General features: G+C 41.2%; 1 protein-coding gene across 2 annotated transcripts in view; it reads left to right on the plus strand.

Moving 5' to 3' along the window:
- Positions 1 to 17,068, plus strand: part of SPATA6 (spermatogenesis associated 6) — a 64,414-nt gene that overhangs the window by 35,638 nt on the left and 11,708 nt on the right. For both annotated transcript variants that reach the window (XM_054037942.1, XM_054037943.1), the window contains 2 exons: positions 6,388 to 6,487; positions 14,538 to 14,626. In XM_054037942.1, coding sequence (XP_053893917.1) covers positions 6,388 to 6,487; positions 14,538 to 14,626 — 189 coding nt within the window. The remainder of the gene's footprint in view (positions 1 to 6,387; positions 6,488 to 14,537; positions 14,627 to 17,068) is intronic.

The raw sequence follows: 17,068 nt of genomic DNA on the forward strand, positions 1-17,068 counted from the left end.
CCCATACCAATGTAGACCATCGTCCCTCAACTTGTATTCACTTGGAGAAACCCATATTAGGCCCCTTACAACCTCATTTTGTTTCCTATCATAGAATGTCCAACCATTTCATAGAATCATAGACTATTAGGGTTGGAAGAGACCTCAGGAGGTCATCTAGTTCAATCCTCTGTTCAAAGCAGGACCAACACCAACTAAATCATCCCAGCCAAAGCTTTGTCAAGCCAGGCCTTAAAAGCCTCTAAGGATGGAGATTCCACTAGGTAACCCATTCCAGTGCTTCACCACACTCCTTGTGAAATAGATTTTCCTAATATCCAACCTAGGCCTTCCCCACTGTAACTTGAGACCATAGCTTCTTGTTCTGTCTTTGACCATCTCAGTGACTTAATTTCTATGGTGGAGAGCATACTGATTTCCTTTATTGTGGCTGGCCAACTTTCTGTTCCATATCTTAAGATGGATCGAATTACAGTTTTAGATACTCTGCCTTTTAACATTATTGAGGTCAGCTGCTGCCACCTCCACCACAGAGCTTTAGAGTAGTGCCAGGCATTACTCGGGGGGAATCATCATCCTAAGTACGACCATACTGGGTTAGACCAATAATCCATCTAGTCCACTATCCTGTCTTCCAACAGTGGCCAGTGCCAGGTGCTTCAGAGGGAATGAACAGAACAGGCAGTCATAGAGTGTTCCGTCCCGTTTTCCACTCCTAGCATTTGGCAGTCAGAGGCTAGGGACACCCAGAGCATGGGGTTGCCTCCCTGACCATCTTGGCTAATAGCCATTGATGGACCTATCCTCCAGGAACTGATCTAATTCTTTTTTGAACCCTGTTATAGTTTTAGCCTTCACAACATCCACTGGCAACGAGTTCTCCAGGTTGACTCTGCATTGTGTGAAGAATTACTTCCTTTTGTTTGTTTTAAAGCTGCTGCCTATTAATTTCATGGGGTGACCCCTGTTTTTTGTGTTATCATGAGCCATTGATCCTAGATAGTTAATCACTTTCACTCTTCTAAGCTCTCTGCATATATCATCTTTTCTGGTGAGTCCTCCTCCTTCAATTATCCTAGCCTTGATCTTACCAACATTCACTTGAAGTCCGACCACTCAAAACTATGTTGCCATTGTTCAAAGTTGGCTTGCAGAGTCTCTCAATCTTTCACATATATCACTAAGTCATCAGCAAACAGCAGATTCCAAGGCACCTCCCTTCATATATTCTCACTTAGCACATCCATGACAACCACAAACATAAAGGGGCTCAAAACTGACCTGTGACATAGGCCAACATTTACTGGAAAATCTCTACTGTGGCCCCATTCAATTTGTCTATGGTAGTCACTCTGTCATGCATATCCTGGATATGACGGGGTATCCTTCTGGGAAACACTTCTGTTACACACTATACCGAACTATTTCTTATGGTACATAATTATACGCCAAGACCAGACTCAACTGCCATCTTTTTTCTCTGAACTTCTCCGTGGGGATTCATCGTGCACATATGGCATCAATCGTGCTCCTCCCTGGCATGAATCCAGCCTGATCCTTCCAAATTTCAACCATTCCACATAAATACTTTTCAATAATCTTCTTCCATACTTTCCCAGCAGGTGATATCCGCTTAATTGGTTGCTAATTAGCACACAATGGAATATCTCCTTTATGTTTAAAAATAGGCACCACAAAGCTTTCATGCCATTCATCCAGCATTTTCCCTTTCTTAAGAATATAATTAAACAAACGTATAAGATACTTAATACTTTCCATTCCCAGTGATTTCATTTCACCCACTAGTACGTCATCTGGCCCAAGTACTTCCCCCTTTTTCATTTTGTTAAGTGCCTCTGTAGCCTCTTCCTTCTGTATGCAATCCATCAGGCCTCAGTTCAGCTTACATGTTCTTATTTCCTCCTTTGGGTTCTCCTCATTCATCACTCTTTCACAGTAATCACTCCATACTTTGCTAATTAGTTCTCCGTTTATTTGCAATATTCCTTATTCATTTCTAGTGTAAGCAAACTTGTTCACGTCTCTCAACATTTTCTCTCTTGCCTTGGCAAGCCTTTTGATGGTCTTCTCTCCCTCAGGTCCTCCTAGTCGGTTATATAACACATCATGGGCCACACTTTTAGCCCCCACAACACTTGTTTTGGCTGCGTTTTTGCCTCCGTGTATGCCATCTTATCTCTCCTCAAGCCACTGACCAGCTTTTTTTTTTTTTTTTTTTTGAAGGTTACTATTTTTCATCCCCAACAGATTCTTTAACTTGAGGAGTCCACCACCCAAATCTCCCTTCATATCCTTTTTGGCATTGGTTACATCATTTCTAGGACTTCATGTGCCATTTCTAACAGTTTACTTTCATTTGAATCAGTTGTCCTCCACCCATCCCTGTGTGTAGTCAGGAAGTCTATGCGTTACTCTTTGTTTGAAGGTTTTCTCATTCCCATCTTTAAGTTGCCATCACTTAGGCCTCGCTGGTGCCCAGGGGCTCAGACGTTTCTGCATTCTGGAGTCCATAAGGAGAAGTCTGTGCTGTCTCACAGTGCGCTCTCTCGGTATTAACTTACAATTAATTATTTGTGATCTATCTAAGAAATCAATTTGGGACTTGTCCTCCACTGGCACAAGTTATGAGATGGCTTTCCCTCTTCTGCAAGTGCAGTCACCAATTCCAATGCCAGACAAGTCTGTAGAACCTTTCCCCCCTCATGGAAAATGTGTTTATGGTTTCAGTGCCTTATGGGCTGCTTCATATCCAGCCTTGTCAGTTCAAATGTGTTCATTTTAGATCTGTTCCAATAAATGTCTTCTCATTGGATGATATGTTTCCAATAAGGCACAGCAACTCATTGGAAAAACTTCTCTTTTGATCCTCTCAGGATTCTCTGCATCTTGAGGTCTTTAAACCACGATTTGAGGACTTTTCAATAACTCAGGCATAGGTTAGGGGTTTGTTACAGACGTGGGTGGGTGGGTGAGATTCTGTGGCCTGTGTTGTGCAGGAGGTGAGACTAGATGATCATAATGGTCCCTTCTGACCTTAAAGTCTATGAGAACTCTCCTAACTGTGGTGCACATCAACTTATTATACGAATAGTGACATCTTCCCAACACAATTTAACATCCATTAGTCAGTCCAACCTTCTGGTAATCTCCATCATATGCCTGTGCATGGTTTCATCTGGAACAATTTACAACACTATTTCAGGAAGTTTAATTCCCCGAGTAATAGATTTTGTAACCCTCCACCAGCATCTTGGCTCTACAGCTTTCCCTATGATCTTTTGTATACGTGTCATGTTTACTATTCGCCTCATTTTCAGACCTTGTGTAGTTCCAGACTTCCTCCAGAGAATGTTCTACATTCCAACTTGCACGTCTGCTTATTCACTTGCTTCTTTAACTTCTCTTAGCGGCCTTTTCCTAGTTACGGTAGTCAAATAAGGCTGCTGTACATAGCTTGCAGGGAACATCTTAGCTCTCTGGGGTACTTGACATAGACATCAGTTCACATAAGCATGTCTGCTGGATGAGCTTTATAGGTCAGCTATCCAAACCTGCGACCTTTTGGTTTGAAATTGGAGTTTCCCTTCTCCTAGTTGAGCTGCCTACCAAGGGGGACAAGCTCCACCTGCCCTGGCAATACCTTTGGGTTTTTTTATAAACATATTTAATCATCATCAGTTTAGCCTTCCTTCTTTGCAAACTCTTGGTCAGCAAAAAACAGTCCCCCCCCCCCCACCTTTTATCTAGCAACTGTGCCTAAGCAATCAATAATAATTATAGGCTGGGGTGGTAGCCTGGCCTATTATTAAGGTTGCCCAACGTGTCCCATAAGACCCTATTTTCAGTAGTTAATAACTTTACCAGACTTCAACTGTTTGGGCTGAAACTTTCCATGCTGGGTGTCTGCCTCAGGATGCTTTTGGTTTTGAAAATTTCAGCCAAAACGATTCCCTGAGTTCCGAGAAAGAGGCCAGTGAAAGGTACATTTTGTCCATGTTTAAGAATTCGAGTTCTCTTTTCTTTAAACAGCGCGAGCATCTCCGTGCTTTTGAGCAGGGACTTGAAATTTCTCAGAGTATGGCCCTGTGTTGTCCACATTAAAATTGCCCCAAATTTGGCCATATTGCAAGCCATTGAAAAATTGCAGTTCACACATGCTCAGTAGAGACTTCTTAAACTGGGACTTGCTGGACAAAGAGACTGGAGCTCGGAACCAGTGTAGGTGGATACTGGGGAAAGTAACGGGGGAGAAGGTGTGGGGGAGACTGATGGGATGAGGAGCCTGAGAGGAGAGACTGGGAGCTACTGTGTGGGGAGCAGAGAGAGAGATCAGGTGTGGAGCTGGAAAGGGGGAAGTGGAACTAGGTGAGCAAGGTGACGGGGCTTGGGGGGAGAGATCTGTGAAACCTGCTGGCAAAGGTCCCATACCACTCTACTGCTGGTCCTCACAGAGGTTGACAACCTACTATTGCTATCAGTTACTCCATTAGCTCAAGTTGCAGAGGACTATGTAGTGGATCTAAAGATTCCATCCCTGCTAATATGATGCAACATGGTAGAAATCCTGTTTTTTCAGTTGGCTATTTTAAAAATCGAGGAAATTACACACAGAAAAACTGTTAAAAGAACATTTTTAAGGTTGCAAAGTCAAACACTCAGAAGTTATGTAATGGCAGAATTAAAATTCTCTGTGCAACCTTAATTCGTCTCCCTTGTGCATATGCATTGTCATAGTCTTTAATTGCATGATCACATATCGTTTAGTGACTTCCTCAGCATCACATAGGAACACTGTGGCAGCAGGAGGAATAGAAATCCATCCTCCAGGCAGCATTCAACTCCTTAACCAGAAGACCAGCCTTTCTCTTCCTGCAGTCCTTGGCCTCATTCACTACATGACTTCCAAATTCTGCAACAAATGAGACAGGCGTTGTACAGATAACAGCCTCCTTCACTACACAGCCCTGTTTTATCTTCAGAAGAAATCCACTGCACTGATTGAGGCAGAGGTCTTGTGGGAAAAAATTGTACTTGATCATCTAATGAAAGACTGTATCGTAATGCGTAGATGCCAGGGGGCTGAATTAAGGTTGCACAGGGAACCTTAATTCTGGCATCTCCTAACTTCTGAGTGCTGGACTTTGCAACCTGAATAATAATATTCTAACATAGTAAAGAGTTTGGCGAGGGGTGTGTGAGAGAGACAGCAAAAGTTAGGTCAGCAATGAAGAAGGCGTGTAAAAAGAGCTGATCCCAAAATCTTAGTGGAGAAAAATAACTATTTAAGATTAACTCCTATTCTGAAAAGTTAAATGCATGGGGAAAGGTAAAACTGAAATCTTTTTAAATTACTTTTTCAAGTAAAATGAAATAAACAGGGTGCATGTTATGAAAGAATAAAATCCATCCGTTTGTTTTGCATTAACAGATGGAGTTTCTTCTTTGATATGGGCGTCTTTTTAAAAAAAACTAAGACTTAAAACTTTGCTACGTCTTGTAAGATGGAAACTGAATTTGCAGTTTCATAAAACTGTTTTGTGACTTTCAGGGATTTTTTTGGTGGTTTGGGGTTTGTTCTGTTGATTCATTTTGGTGGAGGGAATTTAATGAATCTAATTCTTCATGTAAGAAGAGAAAATGGGACTTCATTGCTGGGGATGAAATGATTGTTTAGCTTTTCTATACCATAGCAATAGTACAGATATGACACACAAACTTTACAGTTACAAATCAGTGCACAGATAATATGGACAACGCTTGCACATCATTGAAATTGTGGCTATCTTTTCCCAATGCACACCTTTGAAAGGTTTCTTTAGCTCAGTGATACTCAGACTGAGGTTCATTGCTGCACACGATATTAAAATGCTGTGTGATTTAATTATTAACCAATCTAAGTTATTAACCAATCAGGATGCTTTTACTATGTTATTAACCAATTGTAGTTGATAAAATAATAATACTTGGTCAGTCATTTTTTGTGAGAATACTAATATATATATGTGTGTGTATATGTGTGTGTGTGTGTGTGTGTGTGTGTGTGTATATATATATATATGCTAAGTATTTCCCCTGTTGTACTGCTTAAATATGAATATATAGTAAATGAAACAATAAATTCACACTACTGTGGCTCTTTTGGGTAATGTTGATTGTTAATTTGGCTCCTGAATACCACCAAGGTCTGAGTATCACTGCTTTAGCTCTATCCCAGAGGAGAAAGAGAGGATTGAACTTTAACCTTCTATACATTCCAAACAGAAAGTAATAATTTGTGTTTCTTAATTTAAAAAAAACTTCACAGCAAAAAGTGTTGGCCCTCTTTAAACTAAGAATATTTATTCTATTTCCCCCTCTCTCTTATAGATTTAACTCTGGTTGGTCTACACCAGCAAATGGAGAAGAGATCCATAAACGAGTGAAAAACATTTTAAGGACACACAGTGCTAGGCAAAGGCTAACATTTGTAAGTTTTATGTTCACAAGCTAAAAAACATTATTTGCCACAAAATATTTTAGGAAAAAAATTGTGCCTCCTATAGGTTTTGTGTAATAAAAGGTTTATTTTCTGTGTAAGTCATGGACAGTATGGCAGGCACTATGCAGCCTTTATGGACGGGGTTGTGGGTAACTCCCTCACAGAGCGTCAAGGGATACTGACATTGTGTTAATCTTTACATTTCTCTCTCCTGCTCCCATTTAAAATAAACTTAATAGAAATGTGTTATGTGACTTCAGAAAGCTTAATTCCCAGGTGCCTAAACGTCACCCAGCCGGGGATACTGTATTCAGCTGTTTTGTACAGGTATCTTTATTCCTCAGATGCATGTAATTTTTTCTTCATTACCTGACCTTCTCTGAATGGTGGAGGAAGAGTGTTCTTTACGTAAATAAGAAGTTTATGCCTTAGATCAGTGAATTTCATTCTTCTCTCAGTTAGAACTTAAGGGCATTTGTAGTCAGATAAGTGAACCCATATTCTAGTGTGTCGGAGTCCTAGAAACATAGGCCAAGATTTTTTTAAAAGTTAAGCTTCTACAGCCATAAAAGCAATTCTGCTCTGAAAATGATTTTGTAAAATTGGCATAATGAGATTCCGTTTTTGTGTCTTGGTGACTCCAGGTCAAATCAATTTACAAGTAAAAAGATTTTATTATAATTGCCTAACTCAACCTGGAATCTGAAAGTCAGTATGTGTTCATTCTGCCTCATGGTCCCCCAACAATAATTCTGTAGTTGAAATGCAATTAACAGTGCTGCTGATCTGTAAGCTAGACTGGAATCCAAGTCACTCTCCTATAGCTGTATTGGCTAGTCAGAGGTAATGAGAATAAAAACACTAGTAAAACTCAAATTGGAGCAGATCTACACAGTAGTGATAAATACTTAAATGTTTTCATCCATGGAACTTAAAGGGTTTACGAAAGAGAGCTAGTGTTAGAGATGGGGAAACTGAGGTGCAGAACGGTGAAGTGACTTGTCAAAGTCACCCAGTAGGTCAGTGGCACAGCTGGGAATAGAAACTGGTCTCCTGACTTGTTGTGCTACCCTATCCAAAGACAAGAAGGCATCTCTTCTTCTTTTTTTCATAACACTCTTCAGAGTAGAACTGTGCTTAAAAAACCTCAAATCTATGTAGCCAGAAATCTCTTTAGTCTGAACCTATTTCCTGAAGTTTCAAGTTGCTCAAGTTCATCTATGTCCTTTGTGCTCTGTTGACAAGTTAAACAGTATGACAATCTGTTAAACGCTTTTGTGATGTTCCATTTAGTCCGATAATTCCCCTCTTGAAGCTCTACCATTGTATGGAGTGAATACTGTTAGAGAAATTTCCCTTCGCGAGATCTCTTATCTCCAAAGCACAGACTTCTCTTGTCGCTCCACCTGTGCATGCAACATAGCTGAGGGTGAGCAAAGCATGTTATATCCCATACCACCTTACTGCAGCACTGAGTATCTTAAACCATTCTTTACTGAGAACTTCACAAATACAAACTCCTACATCTTCAGCACTCCGGCACAAATAGCAATTATACCGGTACTCAGGTTTCACTGCAAGTATGGATAGATCAGTTTTGTTCAAAAGTTGATTTGAGATGTTGGTGCTGTCACACTTTTTTTGTCACTGGACATGAGACCAAGCGCCTCTCCTTCCCTCATCTTTATCCTCTACGTTCTCTTAATATTTAACATTCTCTTGTTTTTCTCCCATCATAAAAATCTTACTGAATCCCAACTACTGTATTATACTTTCCCTCCTCTCTTGATCATATGGACAATTCCTTCCTACCAACTCTCTTTGACACTTTGTGACTAGCTCTGTAGAGTCAAGTGGCAAAATCACTCTTGCAAAAGAAACCCATGATAATATCTTGGCAAGATCTAATGGCTTTAGCTCTCTCTTCACCTTTGAAAGGACTGATAACACCTCCTTGGCCCTGGTCTTCCAATTCAATGTACCGTGTCTTGGTTTTTCTTCTTCCTTTCTAACTAGCTCTATAGTCTATGGCATTATCTTCTCCTCCTCTCCCTCTTCGTCCGAGTTCCTGGGACTCCATTCTTGGCTCTGTCCTCCCACTCTCTCTGGGTCATCTCATCCATAACTATCTTTACAGTAGTAGTTATCCATAAATCTACTTCTCTGCTTCTTATTGTTACTTCCAATTCTGCATCTTGCGGCTACCTATGATTCACGATAGTGAACCCAGTCTTGGCTGTTCTCCTCGCCCCGTTGTCTCATGCCACCACCATTTTTCCTGTATTACAGGCTCTCATGCCTAGTGTCATTTTTGATTAGTCTTTGATTCTTCCATCATGGCCAAACCATTGCCAAAACTTGTCATTTCCTTTTTTACAATACTTCCAAAATTAGTCTCCTCTTTTCACACCCACTGCCAATGTGATAGTCCATGCTCTAGTAATTTCCTCCCTAGGTTACTGTAACCTCTTCCTCATTGGCCTTCCCCTCTTCTCTTCCTCTTTTAGTGCATCCAGAATGTATCTGCTAAGATCCACATGTTGTCAAAGCTCTCCATAGCTCCACTCTGCTTTTATACTTTCCCTCATCTCTACCCCCAACCCAGCCTCCTCACTATGTTCTGCCATACTTCCTGTTTAACTCTCCCTTGTCTCCTTTTCTCACGCTAAAATTCATGTCTCGTTTCATGCTTCCCCGGCTTCGCACTCCAAGTTCCATGCAGCCTCTCTGGGTATGTATACACTGCCAGTTGGCCTGTGCCTAGTGGCTTCGAGCCAGGGACTCAGCGGCTGCTGGCTCTGGATTGCGAGGCTCAGACCCTTAGCCCAAGTCAACAGGCATGGGCCAGCCATGGGTGTTTAATTGTAGTATAGATATACCCTCTGAGAGCGATACTTGTTCAGTGACGTGTATCCTTAGCGCCCTCTACCAGCTGTGTGGTATATTGTACCTGCTCTGACGTTAGACTGTTCGATTTTCCTATTTACTGAAAGGTAAAGTTTGACACTAATGGTGCTATATATATCAGAGGGGTAGCCGTGTTAGTCTGAATCTGTAAAAAGCAACAGAGGGTCCTGTGGCACCTTTAAGACTAACAGAAGTATTGGAGCATAAGCTTTCGTGGGTGAATGCCCACTTCATCAGATGCATCTGACAAAGTGGGCATTCACCCACGAGAGCTTATGCTCCAATACTTCTGTTAGTCTTAAAGGTGCCACAGGACCCTCACGTGCTATATATGACTTCTTTACATGAAGGGATGAGAATGAATTGTTACTGATTAGCCTAAAATGACATCCATGAGCTTCTGCAACTTCTGTTTTGGAGGGAGGACAAAAATTTGACTTTTCAAATTATTAATCTACAAATTTATTTACAAAACTAGGTGTACGCACAGACTGAAATTCTTGTCAAATGAAAGATATTCGGTCTGAATCCCCAGTTTTACAGTATAGACAGTAACTAAAATTCATATAATTCATATGTTTGTGCCCACCCATTCATATTCAGGCATGAGAACCTAGTCTCCTAATCTGATTTTTTTCTGTCCACCCTTGGCTATTTTTCAAAGCTATTAGAGAGACTTTTTTTCTGTGCGTGTTAAGTCTATTTGACTAAATGTAAGTGCACACGCTGTACCTTCCCTAAATTGTACATGAACTTCACGACCTTGTGTGAGCTGCACTGCGGCCCGTTAAATACAAGATGTTTGTAACATTTTTCTGTGTTCTAAGCACTCAAAAGCAGGTACAGCTCAGGTCAGCCTCTTCTGATGTTCCAATGAATTTAGGATGGCAAATTGAATTTTATGATGGTCTAGCACCTATGTGTAATGAAAGTTTGCACAGCCTAAACCAGCTCCAGTAGTCCTTGACTGCTTCTCCTGAACACCAGACCATGACTCTAAGATAAAAGGATTTACTAGTTTGCTAACACAGCCTGATGACCGGCTACATTGTCTTCCCATGAAGCCATAAATGGCTTTTAACTATTAAAGAGGAACTGCAAATGGGGAAATGTGAGTCTTTTCCTCCAAGCCCCCCTTTTCCACTGGCCCTGTCTTGAAAAGTCATCATTTGAGAACACAAAAATAAAGCCTCATGACACTCCTGAGCTGTCTCTGCACTAGGGGCTTCCTGTCTCTTACTGCCATATTGAACCATTTCTCCCTCACGCTCACCCAGACTTGACAGGATGTGCTGTGTTGGCTTGAGCAGACATGGCCAGTTCTGCAGGTGATTGGATGGGCTAGTATAGGCTGTGTTGAACAATGGGAAGGCAAGTCTCTGTGACCCCCTGTCCCTGCCCAAAAAGACTATCCCATTTAGGAGGGCAGGTGGGAGTGAGACCCATTGGGAAGAAACAGGAAGGCAGGACATCAGGCAGGATGGGATCTTTTATTTTTGGTACACTTATAACTGACTGGCTTTCAGATAAAAGCTCTGCTTCTTATTCTCTTTTGTTCATGTTCACATCACCTTTCTTCACTTAAATAAGCAGAGAATTGCTTTTTGACATTTATTATGTATCATTAATTTGTGTTGCACTATCACCTGAGGCACCATAATTCAGGGTGCTCTATAACACCCGGTAGAAAGACACTTCTTATCCTAGAGATCTCAAAATCTAGGTTGTGATAGAAGGCAACAGGTAGGTGAGGCAGATGAGGAGGGGACGTAATAATACGGCAAGCAAATTAGCATACAGGAAACTGAGATCTTGGCTCAGGTCTCCACTCCTGTCCAAATTTGTTATACTACGGAAGGGTCTCTAATTCCTGTTATTCCAGAGAGCAAGGGCCTAATGTCTCTAACCTTTCCAAATAACCACAGACCTTGAGATCAAGTGCAACATCAGCCAACTGTGTTTTGCTAGTTTTTATATCTGTAGTGCCTTCTTAAAATACTGTGACCAAAACTCTGGAGAATATTCTAAAGGGGGCTACTACAGCTCTAATTATAACATGTGGGAAAACTAGAGCTGGGCGAAATATTTAATCTGAAGCTCTTTCGCCAAAACATGTAGCTTTGGGTGGCCCAAAACGTTTTGTGGATTTGTTGATTTTTGGCAAATTGTTTCAGTTGAGAACAAAAAAAAAACAGGAAGTGTTGAAATGAACTATTTTGCCTTAATTGAAATGAAATATTTAGATTTTTTTGGGGGGGGAGGGGGGGGCTGGCTTCACCAGGAGATGTAGGTACCATTCACAAAACGGAAGAGGAGGCAATGGTCACGTCCCACTTATACAGAGTAGCTCAGTGGTTAGAGCACCCACCTGGCACTTGGGAGACTCTGGTTCAAATCCCCACTCTGGAAGAAGGACTCGGGTCTCCCACCTTCCAGGTGATTGCCCTAATCACTAGGCTATAAAGTATTCTGGGTGGGGCTCTCCGTCTTCTCCTGTTGAAGCTGTTCCATGTAGTATATCCGTTGGGCCAGAGAGAGTGAGAACAACTCTAAACTATAATCCTAGTGGTTACAGCGCTCACCTGGGTGTTCCAGTCCCTGCTCCTATGAATATTTGATTTCTTTTTCTTTTTTGGACCTGCTAGCAAACCGAAAACTCAGTTATTCAGACAGCTCTATGGACAGCATCTTCCTGTTTACATTTGATGCATCTTCTTATGCCTTCCAAAATTTAATTTGCTTCTGGCAAACATTTCAGGGTTTATCACTGCACCTGATTCCTTCTGCTCGGTGCTTTGTAGAGTGTGCCTGCTGAGGGCAGAGTCAGATTTCCTGTTTACACATGCACCCTCATTACCTTCTATTTCTCCATGATAAATAGCGTTAGCCTTTCCACAGTCCTAGGCCTTTCAGCTTGCTCTCCATTTTATTTCTCTTTTCCTTTATATTCATTGTCCTGTTTCCCAGTTTTGTGTTCTCAACCAATTTGATTATATTAACGGCATACGTGAAAGGTAATCTGTTCACTAATCCTTGCAGCAGTTGGCTTCTGTTGAAAACATCTTCTAGCTTCGACTCTGTACAGTCTTTTATTCTATTCCTGCACAGTAGGTGTGGCTAAGCAAGGGAAGGGTGTGAACTACGCCCCCATATTCTTCATCAAGATATTGTTATGATAGGATTATGGCATAACTGTGATGTATTTTATACAAGATAGGTCATGTGATGTGTCATTGAAAAAGTTATGATTTACTGGATAAGATTATCCTATTTGTAGGCATGTATCATTTTTGTCTCTGAAGTTAGGAATATTGTTTATGCATCTATTACAAATGTGTTTACACCTGGGGAATGCCCATTAGGCGGAATGCAATCAGTCTAGATGGCTGGTTGGGAAGGACCATTAGGGAGAACAATAGGTTTTAGAGGATGCTAATCTCCCGCCAGGGGAGCCTTCCTGGGAAGCCTTCCTGGGGACACTGCAAACAGCCTCTGAGTCATAGCTGTGGGGCCCTCCGGGCACATGTGACCAAGTCACCTGGTACTGGACTCCATGATAATACTAGTGTTTTTCCACTGACCCAGCACAGGAATCAAACTGGGAGACAAAGGGTTCCCACCATATGTTAAAACTGTTTAAGGCAGGGGAGTGACATCATCGTGATTCCTTCTTCACTGGCTCCCCGCCCAAGATGACTGCTGTAAACACCTAGGAAACAAAAAGACTGAGCTGGGGGAGAAGGGCTGAACGCAGGCTAGAGGGCTCTCTGTCCTGTGAAAGGAATAACTGGAGTTTTAAGTTGCAAGCAAGTGCAGCTTGCCTTCAAGATGCTCTGCAATCTGCCTAAAACAACATTTAGGGTGAGAATTTGCTACACATCTCCAATTTCTTTAGTATATTAAGCTTAGATTGTGTGTTTGTTTTATTTACTAGGTAATCTGCTTTGATCTGTTTGCTTTCCCTTATAATCACTTAAAATCTATCATTTGTAGTTAATAAACTTGTTTTGTTTTGTCTAAGACCAGTGGGTGGAAAACATAACTGTGGGGCCGAAAGCTGTGTATATTCCTCTCCACGTTGAGGGAGGGGGCGAATTTCATGAGCTTACACTGTACGAATCTCTGTGCAGCGCAAGATGGTATAATTTTGGATTTGCCCTCTAGAGGGGGGTGGGGTGCACTTGAGTACTGGGTAGTTCCTTAGCTGAGCCTTTCCCTGCAGAGCTGATCTCAGCATCTGTGGGAAGCTGCAGCTGGGTCTGTCCCTACCTGTACGTGTGCTGGTAAAGCTCAGTCTGAAGCCCAAGGAAGGGCTTGGCAGGCTGCCCAACAATACAGCAGAGAGGGAACCCAGGCTGGTGGGTCAGGCGGGCCAGTAGTACCCCAGTTCTAAGTGGCACCCCAGGGGGGCGGGGGACCCGTCACAAAGGGATTCCTACCTTCTAGTCTTGGTTGCTCTACTGACTTTCAGTGGGTATTATGCTACTTACCTTTTGCACAGGGGACTAATTCTTTGTTTGTTAAGTTTGGAAGATGAAGAATCCTAAGTAGTTACTTTTTAAGACTATCTCTGCAGAGTCAGTAAATACTGGGGTGATCAGATAGCAAGTGTGAAAAATTGGGACGGGGATGGGGGGTAATAGGAGCCCATATTAAAAAAAAAAATTCCAATTATCGGGACTGTTCCTATAAAATCGGGACATCTGGTCACCCTAGTAAATACATCACAGTTACCTTAAAGTCCATTAAACTAAAGACATACCCTTCTCCTGAGCCCCACATACCCCTTCTGCAAGATACAAATGCAGTGCTGCCACCAGCATGCTTCCTAGCACTCAACCCTGTGTGTGTATAGTGAGCATGAGTGACTACCATCCTCTGCACAGGCCCTTGGATGTACACCTCCCAGAAATTCTTTCCAGTTTATTACCTGAAAATTATTAGCTGAGTTCCAGTGATTTTAATTAAAACTGATCAGAGGTAGTATTTGGTTCATTACACCTTTTCCTTTCTCTCCCTCAAGAAATGTAAGCAGTTTAATAGTCATTTACTAAATGAAAGGAAACTATTTCTAAATGAAACTATTGTAATCAGAAACCGAGCTAATGAGAATTTGATTTCTGTTTTTTAGGATGAGAGTAACTCATCGAAAGGAGACTCAAGTAAGACAAGAGACATTTCATGTAAAGACTCATTATGTGGCAGTGAACTACAGAGCAGGTATGAAGTTTGGTTACTACGATATATACTGTCCTGTCTGGTAATTGGTATAGAAACAACATGTACATCACATTGCTAACATCTAGCTGCAAAATGGATACTTAAAGAATTCATTTTCCATTTATGCTGTAAAATGGCCAAATGCTTCTCTGAGTTAGTCCTACTAAGATTTTTTACCTAAAAGCAAAATACAGTTAATTATCATGGTGTCTTCCATGCTGCTATGATTGACACTGTCAGTCTAACCTTCATTAATCCCTATTTTCAGGATGTACATGGTCATAAAAATGATCCTTGGGCAGTAATTTGGATTTTATAATCTCAGCCAGAGAACCAAATACTTTTTACAAAATAGAAAATTTGCTATCTTTTAAATTACAGAAATGTGAAAATTGATGCTTAGTAGCTAGACAGCTTTTCCCAGGCATGTAACTGAGAGAGGTTTTTTTTTTTTTAATTTAAGATCAAGTGTCGTACTCTATGCTTCATCTGTGATAGGGTGGATTAAACACAGTACTCGACAGTTTAGTGTATGTATTTCAGATGAGACCTCAAAAATTGAGGTCCTATCTGATTTACATAGGCTTGGTATTTTCTGGCACTCTTCATCTGAAGAAGCTCTTGCTCCAGCGTTCCTACTCATAGTGCATTCATTGGTTCATTCCCACCCCCTAGAGATGGTTGCAGTTGCGGGGGTGGGAGGGTGAGGAAAGGGTGTTGGTGGTAGTTTGTGAAACACTTAGTGTGTTTCACTAACTTTCGTCCTCAGAAATCCCAATGTACATATAAAACATTATTAGGTCTATGTACCTTTGCTTTTTGTTTTTTAAAAAACCCTCCAGAATTGCAGTGCTAAGTCTAGGCGGTTTTGACCTAAAATAACTATGTTTTGACACTTAAATGTGATGCAAACTTTCACAATGACTGCCAAGTTGTCATTGTATGTACAGACAGGAAGAACATTCATATTGTGCAGTGTAGTGAACTTGTAACATTTAGTGGTTTGCTATTAGCATCGTTTAAAAAACCCTACATTTTAATTTCTGCAGTTAGGGTGTAACTAAGGGTTACAATAACAATCATACTCTCTTCTGTCAGAGAACACTTACTTTTCTCTTTATTAAGTTTTAGAGCAATTGCTACATAAGCGTTGATAACACTTCTATACTTACACTTAGGATAAGGGAGTGGCAGTATCCCTTATGTTCCCTTGCCCTGACAGTTGAAGCAAACAAAGTATCTGTGTGTCTGTGTACACACATCTCTGTGTTGAGGCAGCTTTGAGACTTTAAGATTGATGTTGAAACTTCAAGCCTTGAGGGGGTCGGGGGGAAATAACCCCAGTACTACAGCATCAAGAAATGACGGGATATGAAATGGGGCATTCAAGTTGGGAAAGTACTGCATCTTGGGGTTAGACACTGGCAACACTAATTCCACTCCACAAAAGGCAAAGAGACATAATCTGACTGCTCAGGGTTTGCACAGTTTTTGTTAACAGGATACAAGGACAGAGACAGAGTTCAGAGAAGGACATGGTACTGCCAACGAAATGTTTGCAGTAAAGTAGATGATTGAAAACCACTGGGAGTATGGAAAAGGTCCATGTTGTGTGAAATATTTAGTGTATGACTCACTCTGAAAAGAACTTCTGGGACTCCTAAAGGAGATGTATGAGGGAATAAAAGCACATGACAGGTATTTCAGAGTGGGGAGTTGTGTGCAGAAATCCTGCTGTTAATGATTTGTGTGTGTGTAATTCCCAGGTCACTTAGCTCAGATTGTCAGGATGCTTTCCAGTTAAGACAGGAGACTGGCTTTTCTGTAACATGGCTGTCTTTGTCCATACCAATGCTGAATATCTCATGAGCAAGGAGTGACTAATGGAAATGCACCAAAAATAGACAGCCCTTAAGCTTTAAGGCTTTGTCATGACCTTGATATGGAATCTGCTGACTTTACTCTCATTCTTCATGAGTCAGCCTTGTTTGCTACTGTGATGGTTTTTGAATGGAGGCATGTGAGGAACTTTAGTTTTTCTGGCCCACATTACGTTTTTAGTAGAAGGAAGTGCAAATACAGACTATAGGGAGCAGTCTATCTAAATAAGGAAGTAGAACTGTTGGTTGAGTTGTATACATGAAGGTGGATGCGTTGTCCCACTAGGATATTTATTTGCTGGACTGTGGACTGTGACTTCTCTTCTGGAGGATAGATAGTGATATGGGCTGTGTAAAAGAAAATACAAATCTGGTATCTTGACCTAGCCTCCAATTCTACAGAACTGTCCAAATTCACTATGGGACTATGAGGATCTCTTGTTGATTTGACATTCCTTGTGTGTTGATTTCTTATGAGTCAAAGCTGTAAAGTGCAGTTCTACCTGGATGGTAAGGAAAGCTATGTTTAATTTACTGCAAATAGTCAATTGATTTAAAATAC

This window comes from Malaclemys terrapin, chromosome 8 (genome assembly GCF_027887155.1).
Source record: "Malaclemys terrapin pileata isolate rMalTer1 chromosome 8, rMalTer1.hap1, whole genome shotgun sequence".
NCBI lineage: Eukaryota > Metazoa > Chordata > Testudines > Emydidae > Malaclemys > Malaclemys terrapin.